A 19,816-nucleotide genomic window follows, 5' to 3' on the forward strand; every position below is an offset into this window, starting at 1 on the left:
CCTACATCCCCGGACTTTGATGGGTAGGGATGTAGTGAGTGGAGCCAGCTGGACCTTGTTGACTATAAGATCCTTGATTGTGGTTGTTAACCAGGGCCAATCAGGAAAGCCCTGGCTGACCATACCAAGAGGAGAGTTAGAATCTCCTCAGTCCAGGGGACTGACTGAGCTGGTTGGCCACAGGCAGTATACTGTGCAAAAGTAAATAAAGGATGACTTGTTGACAGGATACCAGTGTCTGTGCAGTTATTTCAATTGGTGAAAATGTCTTTGTTTATACAGAGATTGACACCACAAAATTGTTACAGGGCAGAATAAAGTTGTTTGACCCATCATATCTGTGCTAGGTCTCCAAATGAGTAGGTCCCTCTGTGCCATTTACCTGCTGTCTACCAATGACTCTATACATTCTTCCGTTTCAAATAATGACATATTCCCTTTTGAATAACTTGATTTAAGCGTTCTCCACGATATTGTCTGACATACCATAATATAGAATTTATTCGTAATAAAGTTTTTTTCAGGAAAACAGTCCCAACTTCTTCAACCTATCTTCACTACAGAAATTCCTTATCGTAGACTACTTCTGAATGCTCTCTAATGAATTCACGTCCTTCTTAAAGTGTGGAGTGTAGAACTGTACACAATACTCCAGGTGAGGCCAAGTTTTAAACCAAAAAAATTAAATTTCAGTACACAAGCTAAAAAGTAAAACAATCCATGAACAGCTTAAACTCTAATATCCAGTATTAATGTAACTTAAATATAAGATAAAAGACAAACTGGTCAAGCAATCCATAAAGGACATCAAATAGCACATGCAGTCAAGCCAGATCACATAGGTCTCTCAGCAAGCCCCTGGCCTATTCCAACACCAAGTTGACAGTGTTGTTAAATCTCCTTAAAACTCTTCTTCTTTGAAGTCCTCTGAAAGCCATTCTATCATGAACTTTTTCACTAACTTCTCATGTCCTAGTCATTCAATCACTTACACCAAAACGGTGTTCTAAGTGATTTCCAAGGCAACATTTCAGCTCCATCTCACTGTACAATTCCAGCTCTTCCACAGACAGTGTCACTAAACTAAAAGACCGTTATGCTTCTCTGAGCTCCAATATTTCTCAGCTGTATCAAGCAAGTGTTGCTTGTGGGCTTCCTTTACATCTACTCTCAGCTGCACTGAACTAGCAGTGGTTTCCAGGGTTTGATCTGGTCCTTAGCTCACAGTGAAATCCAGGAATTACAGTCTGCATTGTCTGCCTAGAACTCACCCTCCCAACAGAGACAGATAAGTCAGTGTTTCGTGTCTGTTTCAATTGCTACCTTGCCCAGCACAACCTCCTCCAGAAAAAGGCTATCTAAAAGATCATGCAGCTTTCTGCTTTGGCAATACTGGGCTGACAAGGCAAAGTTTCACAAGAAAATATAGAGATTTTGAGTCTCTGATGTCATAATGGCATACGGTATAGTTCCTTCACAAAAAGGTAGCACATATCGGGAATTGGATGTTTCCATACGGAAAGGGAAAATTTTTGTTTACGCAGAAAATCTCTCCATTTCATTGATGGAACTTAGAAAATAAGCCAGAAGTTGAAGAATCGGGACTCATGGCCCAGCTCAAAATTTATACAATATCTAACGTTCCATTACACACATCCTATTCATTGCCAAAATCACTTGTACATAGGTTTAAAAGCATCCACCTTGATGCTGAATGATAACGAAAGCTGCTTAATAGCACATCAGTGGAATTACATGAAATATTAGCACGTAAATGGGTCATTCTGCCCAACAAGTACCTATTGACAGCACTGTCCAATCCTTCCATCATCCTTCCTCATCTAACCCTCTGATCATAACACAATTTCCTTTACCCCCATTCTTTTATCTAGCTTCCTTTCATACAGGCAGCCTCTGCCACATGAAAGAATGGTTTGTATTTGGCAGTCAACTGTATTAAACATGATCCAGTGTGGTTAAAGAGCCCAACTGCAGCATGGCTGTATCTTCCACATTTGCTGAAAATGAAGGACTCCCTGTGAATCCTTTGATGTCCCCTTAAAGAGAGTATCTATTCAACTATAAAACTCCCCATGGAAGGAATTCCAAACTCTACATTGTTAAAGAAATTTCTTTAGATCTCTCTTTTGACTTCTCATTGGTTGATCGCCTCTAAATTTATAACTTTGTTGTTGTCTCTCTGTTGCCTCTATATCCTCTTTACAGGATGATAAAAAGAATCATAGCCAGTATTCTAAGGATAATCTAACCAAGGATTGATACCATTTGAACATACCTACAAACAAATGAACATTCAAATTGGAGCAGAAGCAAGTTACTTGGCTTCTCAAGCCTGCTCCACCATTCAATAAGATCATAGCTGATCTGATTACTCCACAATCTGCCTACCTCAATGAACTTTTATCCCCTTACTCATCAAAAATCTACCTCAAAGGAATACACAGGGACAGGTGTTAAAAGTGATCCTCAACCCAGGTCTGTATGTTGATGATCCAATGCCCTAATTGCGAAGAATTATGCTGTGGAGGTCACTGCTTTGAGAACAACCATTAAAAGTTTGTAGATTGTATTAGAGTATGAATCTGCTGCTATTGATGGACCACAACATATATACTCATTTTTGAGCTGCAAGATCTGTTAGAATCCTATCCCATTTAGCACAGTGATCATGCCACAATACATAATGTAAGATAACCTCCATGCTATGGCAGATCTTTGTCTCCACGTGAACTGTGCAGTTGTCACTTACTGATACTATCATGGACCGGTGCATCTATATACATCAGCATATAAATTGATCCTCAGCACCAGCTCAGTACAACAGCAATATCCGAAAAGCTTGGTCAGTTGTGGTGCTACTGAGTCATTCTTGGTGATGAACTCTGAAGTCCCCACACAGACTATATTCTGTGCACTCAATTTTAAACTCTTCTAGTGACTGTATTTCCTGCTGTACAACCGTGATTTTGGAATTTTTTAAACTGTGTTCAGGAATCTTCAGTGAAGTTGGTGAAATGTTAAGAGAGATACCTGCAATATTCCACTGCTGAGGATGTTAATGAGAACTTTGATGGGTCGAGTAATAGATTGCTGATGAGTTTGCACAGGAAAATGTTTGGTGATTTATGAACCCTGCCAGCAAGCTTGCAATCTCACAGGGCTACGAACTGAGCTTGGAGCCCATTTTTTCCAGTACAGAAGTGGTGGCCCTCTCACAATGCAATGGCTGATTGCAGACATTGAATTTGCCACTACTGCACAATCATCAGTCACCTATTTTTTTAGTGCTGCAGTGCAGGCTCATTTCTGCTATGCCTTGTTTGTGGATTGCTGTCTGAAAAGGGACTTGCAGACTGTCACAGTAGACCAGCAATCTGTCCTGCAACAACTTATTAGGATTCCTGGTGTACAGTGTAGGGATATGGCATGGTACCAAAGTGTGCTGCGACGGTGTTTGAAATGCTTTCTGATCGGGAAAGACTGCAATTCAAGAAATACCGCATGTTCACCAAGCATTTTCATCATTGGTGAGTGTAAGTGAAATGTTAATTAGTGATCATTGAATAAAGTTAGCCAAAAAATCACCATAGTCCTAAAGGATTGTCCTGTCATTAGAGAAAGTTGACTTTAACCTGAAGAGCACCATCCCTTAGGTCAGAAACAAGGTTGAGAAGGTGGGACCTTCATGGTGACCCAGTTGGTGTGTGGATTCAACTCATGCTGTTTGGTTATCTTTTACATTACAAAGCTGCCATCTTGCCAATTGAGCTAACAAACCTCCAAATCACAAAACACTTGTTGAATTGTAATAATAACCAGAAACATAAATTAGCAACTAACTTAATCAGAAAATTAGGTGATGTTCTTCCAATTAAGTTTCACTAGAACACTGAAGCAGGTCTGGGACAGAAATGTGAGCATGAATGTAAGATGAAGCATTGAAATGGCCAGTGAGTAGAATATTGGGATTTGCTTGCAGACTGAACGGAGACGTTTGGTGTCTACAATGTCGTAAGGACTGCACTGTAAGCAGTGAATACAATAGACATCAGTGGGTCCCCGGTCCATTTCATTCTTAGACTTGTAAAGAAAATTACAAAATTAATTCAGCAATTAAGATGTTAATGTTAAAACTGAAGTTGAGTAGTATGAGGATTTGAAATTTTGCCAGGAACAATTCTCACAAACAGTGGTGGAGACAGAAGGAAGTGGCAAAATGGCCTTAATATTCTGATAATCTTGCTCCTGTGAATTTGTTAAAATTCGTTAGGAGCTATTATGATTCTTCAATAACTCTTTGTTGCTATACAATTTGAACAAAGCATAATGGCAGCCTGTTTTTCAACAGCTGCAGATATAAAGCAAAACTTCTTAAAAAGCCAAAATGTGTATACACAGTGGGGGATAGGCAAAGCTCAGTCACCGTCTAGATGGCAAGACAAGATTGAGTCCAGAAACTCCCCTTTGTTACAATTGAGACAAATTCATTTCAGTCATTAATAGAAATTATTCTAAATTTTAGGGATAATTTTAGCAATATTCAAACAAATATGGAAGCATTTCTTAAGGTGGATTAAAAATTATGTGTAATTTTAAGGTAGAATTGTCATGTTATAATAGTCTTTAGCAACTATTTACTCTGTAATGTATATCCATTGACACAATGTGGTCCAGGATTGATTCATATGATAAAAACTTACGAATAAATATTAAAAGCTTGTGGTCACATACCAAAGCCCTCATGAACTCATACACTAATCATGATGGCTCAGTGGTTAGCACTGCTGCCTCACAGCACCAGAGACCTGGGTTTGATTCCAACTTTGGGTGACTGTCTGCATGGGGTTTGCATGATCCCCCCATCTGTGTGTGTGCTCTGGTTTCCTCCCACAGCCCAAAGAGGGTTGGTGTGGACTTGTTGGGCTGAAAGGCCTGTCTCCACATTGTAAGAATTCTATGATCTACTTCCTGATATAGGTTAATTTCAGCAAGTTACTCCTGTTCTCATATACTAATAGATACATTCTATCCTGATGTTTCATTCCAGAATCCAGTCAATAGTTTGTAAAGCTGACTAGATTCTTTAATGATTTGAAACATCTCATCGGTGAGCTTTTAGGCTGACAATACGTTTGACTGGATAGATTTACTTGGATGGGTAAATAGTCTCATCTGATGCCTTCATGAATTTTAAGTAACATTGGCTCAAGCAACGATATCAATGTTCCTCTGGATCCTACCTCCCCATCTCTTACTCTGGCCCCACTCCTTCTTTGCCAACTATTCACTATACGCTCTGACCTTCTGCTCGGCAACAATGAATGATCGGTACTCAACAAATGATTGTTTTATTCCCCTATGCCGCAATGTCAATCAATGTTGGACTTTGCACACATTTGCCCAAACCCTACTCAAGAGGCTGTTTTACCTGTCTACAATATTTACCCTCCTCCTGGGCACCTTTACTTGATCTGTATCTTTTCATTAAAAACTATCAGTGTAACATGGGCTATCTGAATTTCTCTGCTCCTCTGACACACTTGAACCTGTGAACTTGTCATCCTCCATTCTTTTTGAGTTTATTAACAAACCTACTGATAAAGGTGGAACTCTTGTCATTTGGCCTACTGATGTCTACCTTGCAGAGGCTGAGTGCCAATCGTCAGACCTTATTCCTGTCTCACCCTGGATATGAAACCACCACTGAACAATAGCCACTGTTTCCACAATTTCCATGACCATTCTGTTCATTGAACCTATTTCTTCCTATCCTGTTCTTTTTTTTCCCCATTGTCCAGCATCTTGTCACATGTATCCATGATCGTTGAAGGGGGTCAGTTAGCTCTGTTAGCTAAATTATAAATATGCAATACAGAGTAATACTAACAGTGTGCCTTCAATTTCTGTACTGGGTCAGGTCACTACATAGGGCCTGCCTTCTCAACCTTGCTCCTTGTGTGACGTGTGGTGACCCTAAAGTTAAACCCACCACCAATTATTTCCTTCTACTGACAGCAGGGCAATGGTGATTTTATCTTTTACTTTGTCATTTCAACAATTTCCAGTTTTTGAACCCTGATTGCCTCACTAGCATGCCCAAATCTTCTACTCCATCAGATCACTCTCTTGTTACAGTACATTATCTTGCTCCCTTGCTTACATTCCATTTTAGGTCTGTTGTAGAGATCTAATGAAGCCTGACACAAGCTGGAGGAACAGCAGCTTATTTTCTGATTAGGTACTTTACAGCTTTCACGGAATCATAGAATCAGACAGTAGAGAAGAGATCCCTCAGCCCACCAAATCTGCATGCCAGAAGTACACTACTACCTAATCTAATTCCACTTTCCCACACTAGGCCAACGGTCTTGAATGTAATGACACTTCAGGTGCTCTATTTATCAGGGTTAAATTCCAACTACCATGTCTTTGCCTAGCTGACCAGCTCTTTTATATCTTCCTGAAACCGAACACATTCCTCTTCACCATCAACCACCCAGTCAATCTTTGTGTCATTTTCTGCGGTCAAGTCTTCCCCATTTTGATATTTCTTTTCTCCTAATGTCAGTATCTTTCCATAGATAGTAGGAACTGCAGATGTGGAGAATCTGAGATAACAAGGTATAGACCTGGATGAACACATCAGGCCAAGCAGCATCAGAGGAGTAGGAAGGCTAACATTTCAGGTCTGGACCCTTCTTTTCATGTATTTTTTGTGTTCAGTCAGGGATGACCTTTATTCTGTTATTAGACCTTCTCTGGGACTATTCTTTCTTCCATTTCTATTACTCAATCCATTTCCTTTGATATTTAATCTCTGTTGCCCACAGATGCAAGAAATTAGAACAACAAAAAAACTTTTGGAGAAACTCATCAAGGCTGGTTGCATCTGTGGAGTTCAGAAAGGAGATAGAAAGCTTGGTGACATGATGCAACGATCACATATTCTTTTTCAATGTTGCCAAAACTGATCACTGACTTCAGATCTACATCAACGGAGTGGAGGTGAGAGGGTCAAGAGTGTCAAGTTCCTAGGAATGACGATTACCGACAGCCTGTCCTGGACTTCCCATATAGATGCAACGTAGGCACAACAACGCCACTTCTTCCTCAGGCACTTCAGGAAATTTGACATGTCCAATAAGAACCCTCAGCAACCTTTGCAGATGCACCTCAGAAAGCATCTGTCCAAGTGCATAATGGCCTGGTATGGCAACTGCTCTGCCCAGGACTGTAAGAAACTACAGAAAGTTGTGTATGTGGCCCAGACTATCACGGAAGCCAACCTTCTATCCATGGACTCCATTTATATGCTTTACTCTGTCCAAGTTTATTCATTACAAACAATGCAAAGTACCTTGTAAAGCTTATCTTAAATGAAGGCACTCCTTAACTAAAATTGTACAATTTATTCCAGAGAACTGTTATCCATTATGTCAAACAGGGGATAAATCCAGAATAATCTACAAGTGCCTAATTAAGTTTTAAGGCTTTTCAGTAGGGTCTCTTCTGAATATTTAATTTGACTGCCTTATTCAGAAACCTCTCTTTGGCTGAACTCAACAAGTTGGAGGATCAATTGAGGAAAGTATGAAGCCCAGCTTTACAAGTCATGTTACTGCCCAGTGGTCAGCTAACACTTCGAAACCTTTGCACAATGGAACTACTGGGAGACAATCTAATTTTAATTACGTCAAAGAGGCTGCAGTGTGACCAATCCTGTGAACTAACTGTGCATATATATTTAATATTTAGGAAGTGTAGACAAAAAAAGAAAAAAATAGATGGATTAACTCCGTTCATAAAGGTTGAGGTGAGTACATTAGTCACAATGGATCTTGGATCAGAAGATCAAAGTGCAGAATCAGCTTACATCGAACTCAGAAGCAGCAAGAACTTGTTTAGAGCATACCAAACAGTAGTAAGTGATTTAGGGCATGGAATAACTCAAGAAATTAAAGATGCATGTAAAAAGGGTAATAACCATGAAGGACTTCAATCCACAGATAAAGTGGATAAACTTCATTAATACTAATACTGTGGAGACCAATTCATAGAACATATATAGTTCAGTTTCAGACTATCAGGCCATAAAATAAAGTAGTAATAGCAGGACATTTGGCCCATTGAATTTGCATTGTCACTCAATGAAATTACGACTGATCGGCTAATCCTCACTTTTCTTGCCTCATTCTCATAGCCTTTGATTTCCTTCTTAATTAAGTCTGTTGAAGCTTAACAACCCAACCTTGACAGCTGTTCATGCTACAAAATTCCATAGATTCACCACCCTGAGAAAAGAAATTCTACTCATCTCTATTTTAAATGGACAATCCCCAATTCTCACCGTGTGCCCTCTTGTTCTAGGCTATCCCATAAGGAGTAATAACCTCCCCACATCTATCCTGTCAACCCCCTAAGAACTCACATATTTAAGGTCACCTTTCAACCTTCTAAGCTCCAATGAGTAAAAGCCCAACCTATTCAAAACTTTCCTCATAAGAAAATTCCTCCATACTCAGATTCAGCCTACTGAACCTTCTCCGAACTGTCCCCGATGTCAGTATATATTTCCTTTAGATTACTGAACCAAAATTGTTCACAGTATTCCAGGCAAGGTCAAAATAGTGCTTAATTTAGTTTTTTTGCAAAATCAACCAACTTTTTATACTCCAATCCATTTGAAATAAATGCCAACAGACCTTTCCTATTATTCACCGAACCAGGATGCTATCTTTTTATAATTCATGCATGAGGACACCTAAAGCCCTCTATGCTGTATCTTCCTAGTCTTTTGCAATTTAAATAAAACTCAGTCTTTCAATTCTTCCTAACAAATTATATAACCTCACATTTTTCTACATTTAATGCCATCTGATAACTTTTTGTCCTTCTCTCAAGCTGTCGATAAACTTTTTGTGTCCTTCTTACTATCTGCCTTCCCACCTATCTTTTGTCATCTGCAAAGTTGGTGATATCACGTTTACTTTCATCTAAATCATAAATAAATTTTAAATAGTTGTGACCCTAGCACTGATCCGTTTGACATTCAAATAGTTTCAGGTTGACATCTTGGAAATAGTACCTTTTCTAAAATCTTTTATTAGCCAACCAATCCTCTGTCCATGATAATATACTATACCCAGCACAATAATTTCATTAAATGGTGGAGCAGACTTGATAGCCTGAATGTTCTGCACCAGCTCCAATGTCTTACGGTTATACAACCAAAGGAACTTATTAGAGGAAATCCACGAAGACCTGACAAAGTAAGCAACTCTAGGAACGCCAAGTGTGGGAATAGCCAAGTCTGGGGTTAGGGTTCATTGTACTGGGTCACTGAGAGAATGATTAAAGTGAAAAAGGGTGTTGGATGGGTAAAGAGCCATGTGGGTAGAGTGTCAGGTAAATAGTATGCCAGATGATGGGGATACCCTGGAAGGTACATAGGGTGCCAGGTGGGTTGGTTGGATTGGCAGAGGAGCGGGATGTAATCAGGAAGAATGTGGATTGTGGTGTGAAGGGGTATGGCCAACAGAGGGGAAGATGGGGGTGTCAGGTCCCAGGTTCCACAACTATATCAGGTCAGGGTCTGGGGACGTGTAGTTGAAGATATGTCATTTAAGTATGAGGTCTGCTAAACAATTACTCATAAGTTGGACTATGTATTTGATAATCTCACATATCCTGAGCATTTATTGTACTTAATTTCATTGGAACCCTTTGAATTCTCCACTTTTAAGTGGAGACTTTTGAGGGTTCCAAGTGTTTAGGAATTGTAGATTAGAATCTTCAACTTTTCAGGCAATTCTTTCAGTGCTTACTATGATGAGGATCGTGCAGGGTCCCTATATATGCTGGAATAACAACTGTCTGACCATCAGGAAAACAAAATCAAGTCCCTCTGGCTGTACAACCATAAGACATTGGAGCTGGTGTAGGATATTCAGACTATCAAGTCTGTTCCACCATTTAATGAAATTGTTGTGCTGGGTATGGTATATTATCATGGACAGACGATGGGTTAGCTAATAAAAGATTTTAGAAAAGGTGGTATAATTGTTATTATGTAACCCCATTAAGAAATTGAGGATTCCAGTCACAATCAAAACAGCCATTCACTCCAGTCAAGGAGTCTAAAAAGTCATGGCAACAATGTATGTTTGGGAGGGAACAGATACCAAATTCTGCAGGGATTCAAAGTGCTGTGTGGGGTTACTTCAACTAGCTCAGAGGTCTGCAGAACATTGGGAGGTTTTCATGAACAGGATTATAGTTGATCCAAACCTGATGTCACTGCAATTTTGTTCTTTATAAAATCTTGAACTTAAAGAACCATTTGTAAAGAGGGAATTGCAACTTATAAAATTTATTGGAGAATGAAGCAATCACATGATCGTTACAGCTGTTCTTTGCTTCAGAAAAGCTTGGCTTCATGCTTGCTAAAAAGGATGAGTCTTGAACTAATGAGGTCAGTAATAATTTAATTTGTAATTCTGTTATTTCTGTCAATAAACTTGATTCAGTGATGATCTAATTTCCAAATTCAGTATCATGGTGCTTTTCTACCAGTTCAAACAGATTAACTGTATGTGGTGGCACCTATTTTCTTGTATAATTGAATAAGACAAAGCTTTATCATTGAATTATGAGATAGTAGAACATAGGCAAACAAAGGTCACATTTTGGTTTACAGGACTTTTGCAATGTGAGCAAAACAGGAATATTATGAACTGGCTCAGATTGCAATTGTCATCTACATCCTGAAAATTTTCGTCGATACTCACGAGTAAACAGTTCTAAAAATGTTTAAAAATTGCACTGGTTTTGAATACAATCGACAGTGTTTTATGACATCTTAACTCAATACAACCATCTTTTTACATTAATTAACATACTAAAAGTTAGTTTTCATATTATACGCTTATGCCAGCGAATATTTAGTATTTTAATCCTAAAAAAGTTGCAGCATTGTACAAATATTCTTTTCCAACTGAGTTATATAAAACTAAATACGCAGATTATGTACATATTGCTCTAAAAATATTCCAAAATTGGAAAAAAAAAATCTAGATTAGTGAAAGTGAATCATCTCCTTTACATGATAACAAAGCGTGAAGCTGGATGAACACAGCAGGCCAAACAGCATCTCAGGAGCACAAAAGCTGACGTTTCAGGCCTAGACCCTTCATCAGAGACCCTCTTGGATTCACCAGCATCTGCAGTTCCCATTATCACTGATACAATTTTAACCTCTCCTTTACATAATCTTTTGAGCAGTAACTAAAGATTTGAGCAATGGGAGGGGAAGGGAAGGAAAATAAAAAACAAAAATTTAAGGGCAGGGTTTACTTCTTTCCGTATGTCTTAAAGCAGAATGAATGAGTTAACAAGTTTGAGATATTAGGCTGTGGTAGATGAAGGTGTGTCTGCTGTTACCCTTAGGGAAGGGAAGGGAAGGGAAGAAGTAGTTAGCTATAATATTCCAATACTATAACAATACAAAAATCTTTGAGAAGCAAGTCATTGAGTTTGAATTTCAAAATTTGCAGAATAAACTTCATGAGGACATACATATACAGCCTAGTAAAATGGGTAAAAATGAGGCAAACGAAATCTAATGCAGAGAAGCATTTCAGTGGGAAAAACAAGGGAAAGCAATATAACCTAAAGGGTACTAATTCTAAAAGGGAATGTAGGAATAGAAACATACAAATATATGTGCACAAATCATAAAGTGGGACTACAGGTTGAGAAAACAGTTAAAAAGACATATAGGATTCCTGGATAAAAACCAAAAGAACTGTAGATGCTGTAAATCAGAGACAAAAATAGAAATTGCTGCAAAAGTTCAGCAGGACTGGCTGCATCTGTGGAGAGAAATGAGTCAACATTTTGGGTCGAGTGACCCTTCCTGAACTTCTCCAGTAATTTCTATTTTTGTCTATGGGATTCCTCGCCTTTATAAACAGAGGCATAAGCTCAAGTATTGTAATTAATTCTGAACACTGCACTTAAGACAAACATGGAGACATTAGGGAGGATGCAAAAAAGATTTACAAGATTAATTTCAGGGCTAGGTTGCATGCAAAGACTGAACAAATTTGGATTATTTTCCTGAAGGATGGGAACGTTAAGTGGGGGGGGAAAAATCTAGATACAGGTATTCAAAATTCAACAGAATAATTCAAAATTCAAAAGCAGAAAGAAACTACTCCCAACAGTGAAAGGGTCAAGAGTAGTGGATATAGATTTAAAGTTAATTGTCAGAAGGACGAACAGCAACACAAAGAAAAACCTATTTTACAGTGGGTGGTATGATTTGGAATGCACAGCTTCACAGGAACGTTGGAGATAGATTCAATTGTAGCATTCAACAGGGGACTGAATAAATACCAAAGGGAAAACTTCGCAGGGCTATGAGAGAAGTGTTGGGGAATGGAACATGCTGAGTTGATCTTGCAGAGTGGCCTGATGATTTCAAATGAATATTATGTGCTAATAACCATTCTATGATTTAATAAATACAAGTTCTCACTTTATCATTAATGCTGCAATAGTGAGCATTGAACACATGATTTTTATTATATAAAACTATACTTGGTGCTAAGTAATAAGGTAATATTTCTGTGTCAAGTACATTAAGACAATAGCAGATGCTAAGTAGAGGGCAGGAAGCAGAATATGGTGTAGGACTTCTAATTCTTTACCCAATTTTCACAAAGAATGTATTGTAAAAGTCAGGTATGGGAGAGTTAAATAATGTTGTTCAATATTCTGCCATTCCTCTTACATCCGACAATTATCATTAGGGAATTGGGAACTCAGTCTTTAGTTTTCTTCATGCCAAATTGCACAGCCTCACTTCCTTTGTTAATTGGCTATGTCAATTTTCCCAACCACTTTGCTAAGGATCCTGTTATCAGAATGGGGGACAGAATGAACATTAGGCCACCCGCTCAATGAGAAGTATTTAAAGAAATTTCATCTGCTTACAGGAATTTTCACTATAGGATTCTCAAAAAGTTGATGATTTGCAGGCTTGGGTATATGACTTTGGATTTTATTAACCATCATAAGAAAAAAATGTAACAAATTCAGTAAATTTTACAAGTCTTTCACAATGCAACATTACTTACACTGTTTAAAATGGAAGAGCAATTGCATCACTTAACAAGTTCATATGAATCATTATATACTCTAGCAGTGGAATGAATATTTCAGGATATTTTATTCTGTTTTAGATTTCATAAAATATTCATCAGCAGCCTTTTGTTCATTTTCATTCCCTCCTGCTGCGAACAAAGAAGCATCGTTATCAGCTGCAACAAGACAATTAACTTGGTTTTAAAAAAGATGTATTAAAAAATGCCTTTGTTATTATTTCACTTCTATGACTTGACTGATGGTGTGATAGCTGTGTCCGAAGCAATGGGCTGTTCAGCCTCCAAAAGGCTTAGCAATTTCTCTGAAATCTGAACCACCGCATATTCTTGGGGTTGGCCATTCCTCCAGGATGAATATTGCTTGCTTGTTTGATCTTCATTACAGCCAACAGCTTCTTTAGATTTCAGAAATTTGTTCTCTGAGTTCTGGTCGCTACATTTTCGGTTTTTGAACTTGGATTCAAGTGATCGATTTTCAGGTTGAAGAGCTATATTTGTGGAGTCATTAAAGATTCGTGCAGCATCAGACTGATTGTGAGAGGTTTGATCTCCAGCCTGCAACTGAAGGGAAAATATTAATATATCAGAACAGCAAATGAGAAATCTACAAAGTCTTAATTCATATCATGTTTTGATGACCGTTAAAGTTTAAAGAATTGTCAATTTGTTGATCTTAGGACTACAAACATCTAAACCTCACTCCCCCTCCCAAAATTTCCTTCATTACACTTGATCTATAAGAGCTGTCACTGCTACTGCCAGTTTTGCTGTGGATCTGTACTTAGAAGGAATATAGGGTCAATGATAACTCTGCACTCTGAGCTTAATTCATTTGCTATGTGCTGTGTGAAAAGTGACTTATTCATTTGTGACTTTAATCACTAATGAGAACAGCTGTAGTAACGGCTGCAATACCATCAGAAAAGCAACTTCTTATTACTATACTACATTTCAAGATAATTATTTAGGTTCATTTATTGCCACAATTAGGACAATACAGATGACACAGGTGAATCAAAATTCCCATGACTACTATTGCAAGTTCTGTGTAGTCAAGACTATCACGGGTCATAATTCATAATTCTCCCAATTAACTACAAACAGTCTTTTTTAATAGCGGAACTGAAACAAATGCTGAATGTGGAAGTTCGCTGTTAGGGATCTTTTCCTTTCAGCTAGTGACACAGCAGAACATATTATGACAATCATTTCAACCACATGTTGCCAGAAGAAAGCTTTCAGGCAAACCAAAATTAAGCAACTGACATACTGGGAGTTTGTCTATTAAAATGCATTAGTAAAGGATGCCCCAATTGGTCCATTTGTTAGTTTGAAAGAGTTGCAAACCTATACATTAGAGTTTGGCTATGAAATCATTGGATACAAAATTGATTCAAAATATAAGTGAAGCCAATATCACTGTTTTGCAACAGAAACAGTAAATGCTGGCATTTCACACCAAATAAGTACCTTCCTCAAAAGTGACAAAGACATGTTAACATTAACGAACACACTTCATACATGACTTGGTCAGAGTTGAAGAGCCCTGCAAACTTCTAAGATCCTAAGATCCCTCCTCTCTGCTTAATTATTAATTAAGTAGGAGGAACTGTAGCTGTATTCAGTGCTTCTAGTTAAGTGAAAGGAAAAAATATATCATTGACCTCACCGCCTGTTTACCGCTGGCGGACTGACATGGCGTCGCCCCTGGAGCGGGAGGCGGCCGAGTACCTGACGGAACATCAGATCCTGGAGCTGCTTGATAACCTGGTCAGCATGTTGCTGTACGAGCGGCCAGGTGGGTGACTACGGAGGGAACCGAGGGCGCCGCGCCCCGGGCTTGGCGGCCCGCAGCGACCCAGCGGAGGCTCCGAGGCCGGGAGCCCTGTTCCTGACAGCCCCTGCCCTCACCCGCCCCCATTAAACCACCTACCCCATTCCTCAACCCCTTTCCCTTACCGCCCCATCCCCACAATCACCTTCATTCTCCTCTCCCCATCACCCATGGCACTTCCCTCATCTCCATGTTCCCCCATTTCTCCCCGTTTTGCCCTATTCTTCCACCAATTCCCACCACTCCCCCTCCCCATATACCCACCATCCCCCCTCCCCCATATACTCACCACCCCCCTCCCCCATACACCCACCACCCCCCTCCCCCATACACCCACCACCCGCCACATTCTCTACATTCCCACTATTCCCCCTTCCGTATCTCCACCGTTACCCTCTACTCCAACATTGCCAATCCTGACAGTCCACCCCATCTGCCTCTCCCCCAATCCCATCCCGTTCCCCCATCCACCCTTTCCCTGTCCTTCTCATCCCTACATTCCCAAACTCTTCCCCTCATTAAGCTCAACCCTCTTGGCACCATCTAACCACTGACTTTATATTAGTTTAATGGCACCTTATCATATTTTATTTCACACAGAAGTATTTACCAATTTATCACCAGCTTGGCAGGTTTGGATGGGTAATTGACACGTTTGTGTTGTATATTCCATATAGTTCTTTGTTACTATGTTAGAGTGAGCATAATAAAGTGAGGATGGATAAATGTGTCAGAACATCCTACATATGGTTAGACCGCACTTGGAATACTGCCTCCAGTTCTGGGCGCCCTATTATAGGAAAGATGTGGATGCTTTGGAGAGGGTTCAGAGGAGGTTTACCAGGATGCTACCTGGACTGGAGGGCTTATCTTATGAAGAGAGGTTGACTGAGCTCAGTCTCTTTTCATTGGAGAAAAGGAGGAGAGGGGACCTAATTGAGGTATACAAGATAATGAGAGGCATAGATAGAGTTGATAGCCAGAGACTATTTCCCAGGGCAGAAATGGCTAGCACGAGGGGTCATAGTTTTAAGCTGGTGGGTGGAAAGTATAGAGGGGATGTCAGAGGCAGGTTCTTTACGCAGAGAGTTGTGAGAGCATGGAATGCGTTGCCAGCAGCAGTTGTGGAAGCAAGGTCATTGGGGTCATTTAAGAGACTGCTGGACATGTATATGGTCACAGAAATTTGAGGGTGCATACATGAGGATCAATGGTCGGCACAACATTGTGGGCTGAAGGGCCTGTTCTGTGCTGTACTGTTCTATGTTCTATGTTCTATGTTCATAATCTGATGACAGAAGAATCTGAGCTTTTGCTAATCAAGCTTAGGTATAAGATCTTTTTGGTAAACTAGTCCATCAATATTTGCTGTCACAGCTTATACAGAAGTAACAGCCATGTATCAGATACACAATGGTGGCAAACTGTGAAAAAACAATCTCCTTAGCATTCAGTGAATGTCTTGAAAAACAAAAGAAGAGGAAACTATTGGTAGCGAAAACCAAAGAAAAACTAAAGTATTGGTAGCAAGGAATAAATATAATTAACAATTGTTTCATTTTACAGCTGTTTGCACATCTTGTAGCATTTCCAGAGATTTTCAAGTTTCAATAAGAACACACAGCAAAAAGGAAGCCAGACTAGATTTTTGAATCCCCTCCTCAAAGCATCAGAGTACAGAACAGACTCTTCAGCCCATCCAGTCTGTACCACCAGTTACTCTAAATTTACAATGGTCCCACTTTCCAGCACGAGGCCCATAGCCTTGAATGATATGACATTTCACTCAGTCAAGAACTTTTAAAAAGACTGACAGGTCACCTGCTCCAATTATCCTCCAGGCTGTGTATTCCAGTTCCCCATGACGCCCTGAATGGAAATACTTTTCCTCAAAAACCCTCTAAACCTCCTGCCATTCATCTTAAAATCATGCACAGCCCCTATTGAACCTTCGACTAAGATGAACAAGCAACGTCCTACTCATTCTGTTCGTGCCTCTCAATCTTATACACCTCAATTAGAGCCCATCTCAGCCCTCTCTGCTGAAAGAAAACAACAAGCTTATCCAGCTTCTTTTCATAGCTGAAGTGCTCCACTCCTGGCAAGATCGTGGTGAAACTCCGTTCCATCTACTCCAATGCGATCTCATCTTTCCTTTTGTGTGGTGAACAGAACTGCACACAGTACAACTGTGGCCTAACCTAAACTGTATACAGCTTCAACATGACCTCCTGCCTTATAATCTATGCCTTGACTGATAAAGTCAAGTATTCTGAATGCCTTCTTAACTACAGGCAGTTTTGCTATAATGCGTGTTTCATTAACGTGAATTGGCTGTAACGTGGTTGATGGATACTGGACACTATTTGAATAATGTGAACTTTCTGCTGTAAAGGTATAGCAATTTTCGACAGAGATTTCCCAGAACGTGATTTTCTATAGCGCGAGGTCATGCAAGAACGCAACTATCGCGTTATAAGAGAACTACGTGTATCTTCAGGACAAACATCCCAAGATCCCTCAGTTCCTCTGAGCTTCCTAGTGTACTGCAATTCATTGAGAACTGCCTTGTTTCTTCTTCCCAAGTGAATCACCTCATTCATTTCAGGGATAAATTCCATCTTCCCATCTGATTATATCCTCCAATAGTTCAAAACCTTTTACCTCACTGTCACCCACCTGGCCAATTTTTGCGTTATCTTGTAAACTTAATCATATCCCTCACGTTCTTATCTGTTATTTATTTATATCATAAACAATAAGGGACCCAGTCACGATTGGACATAGAACAGTTTTTCCGCCGCCTTCGCCTCCACGCCTACTTCTTCAACCGGGAACCTAACCCTCCCTCCACTGACCCCTTCACCCGCTTCCAACACAAGTCCTCCTCCTGGACACCACCCCCAGGCCTCCAACCCTCCCTCGACCTCTTCATCTCTAACTGCCGTTGAGACATTAACCGCCTCAACCTCTCCACCCCTCTCACCCACTCCAACCTCTCCCCCGCAGAACGGGCAGCCCTCCGCTCCAACCCCAACCTCACCATCAAACCCGCAGACAAGGGTGGCGCAGTGGTAGTATGGCACACTGACCTCTACATCGCCGAGGCCAAACGCCAACTCTCCGACACCACCTCCTACCGCCCCCTCGACCATGACCCCACACCCGAGCATCAAACCATCATCTCCAACACCATTCATGACCTCATCACCTCAGGGGACCTCCCACCCACAGCCTCCAACCTCATTGTTCCCCAACCCCGCACGGCCCGTTACCATCTCCTTCCCAAAATCCACAAACTTGCCTGCCCTGGTCGACCCATCGTCTCAGCCTGCTCCTGCCCCACCGAACTCATCTCCACCTATCTGGACTCCATTTTCTCCCCTTTGGTCCAGGGACTCCCTACCTACGTCCATGACACCACCCACGCCCTCCACCTCCTCCAGGACTTCCAATTCCCTGGCCCCCAACACCTCATTTTCACCATGGGCGTCCAGTCCCTATACACCTGCATTCCGCATGGAGATAGCCTCAAGGCCCTCCGCTTCTTCCTGTCCCGCAGGCCCGACCAGTCCCCCTCCACCGACACCCTCATCCGCCTAGCCGAACTCGTCCTCACCCTCAACAACTTCCCTTTCGATTCCTCCCACTTCCTACAGACTAAGGGGGTGGCCATGGGCACCCGCATGGGCCCCAGCTATGCCTGCCTCTTTGTAGGTTACGTGGAACAGTCCCTCTTCCGCACCTACACAGGCCCCAAACCACACCTCTTCCTCCGTTACATTGATGACTGTATCGGCGCCGCCTCTTGCTCCCCAGAGGAGCTCGAACAGTTCATCCACTTCACCAACACCTTCCACCCCAACCTTCAGTTCACCTGGGCCATCTCCAGCACATCCCTCACCTTCCTGGATCTCCCTGTCTCCATCTCAGGCAACCAGCTTGTAACTGATGTCCATTTCAAGCCCACCGACTCCCACAGCTACCTAGAACACACCTCCTCCTACCCACCCTCCTGCAAAAATTCCATCCCCTATTCCCAATTCCTCCGCCTCCGCCGCATCTGCTCCCACAATGAGGCATTCCACTCCCGCACATCCCAGATGTCCAAGTTCTTCAGGGACCGCAACTTTCTCCCCACAATGGTCGAGAACGCCCTTGACCGCGTCTCCCGCATTTCCCGCAACACATCCCTCACACCCCGCCCCCGCCACAACCGCCCAAAGAGGATCCCCCTCGTTCTCACACACCACCCCACCAACCTCCGGATACAACGCATCATCCTCCGACACTTCCGCCATCTACAATCCGACCCCACCACCCAAGACATTTTTCCATCCCCACCCCTGTCTGCTTTCCGGAGAGACCACTCTCTCCGTGACTCCCTTGTTCGCTCCACACTGCCCTCCAACCACACCACACCCGGCACCTTCGCCTGCAACCGCAGGAAATGCTACACTTGCCCCCACACCTCCTCCCTTCCCCTATCCCAGGCCCCAAGATGACATTCCACATTAAGCAGAGGTTCACCTGCACATCTGCCAATGTGGTATACTGCATCCACTGTACCCGGTGTGGCTTCCTCTACATTGGGGAAACCAAGCGGAGGCTTGGCGACCGCTTTGCAGAACACCTCCGCTCGGTTCGCAATAAACAACTGCAGCTCCCAGTCGCAAACCATTTCCACTCTCCCTCCCATTCTTTAGGTGACATGTCCATCATGGGCCTCCTGCAGTGCCACAATGCTGCCACCCAAAGGTTGCAGGAACAGCAACTCATATTCCGCTTGGGAACC

At 41.4% G+C, this 19,816-nt stretch overlaps 1 protein-coding gene across 1 annotated transcript in view; it reads right to left on the bottom strand.

The window, feature by feature from the left end:
- Positions 1 to 13,068: 13,068 nt before the first annotated feature.
- cep78 (centrosomal protein 78) overlaps positions 13,069 to 19,816 on the bottom strand; it is a 98,410-nt gene continuing 91,662 nt past the window's right edge. Inside the window, exon 17 of the mRNA XM_048528350.2 lies at positions 13,069 to 13,748. Within this exon, the coding sequence (XP_048384307.1) occupies positions 13,413 to 13,748 (336 nt within the window). The 3' untranslated portion in view covers positions 13,069 to 13,412. The remainder of the gene's footprint in view (positions 13,749 to 19,816) is intronic.

This window comes from Stegostoma tigrinum, chromosome 3 (genome assembly GCF_030684315.1).
Source record: "Stegostoma tigrinum isolate sSteTig4 chromosome 3, sSteTig4.hap1, whole genome shotgun sequence".
NCBI lineage: Eukaryota > Metazoa > Chordata > Chondrichthyes > Orectolobiformes > Stegostomatidae > Stegostoma > Stegostoma tigrinum.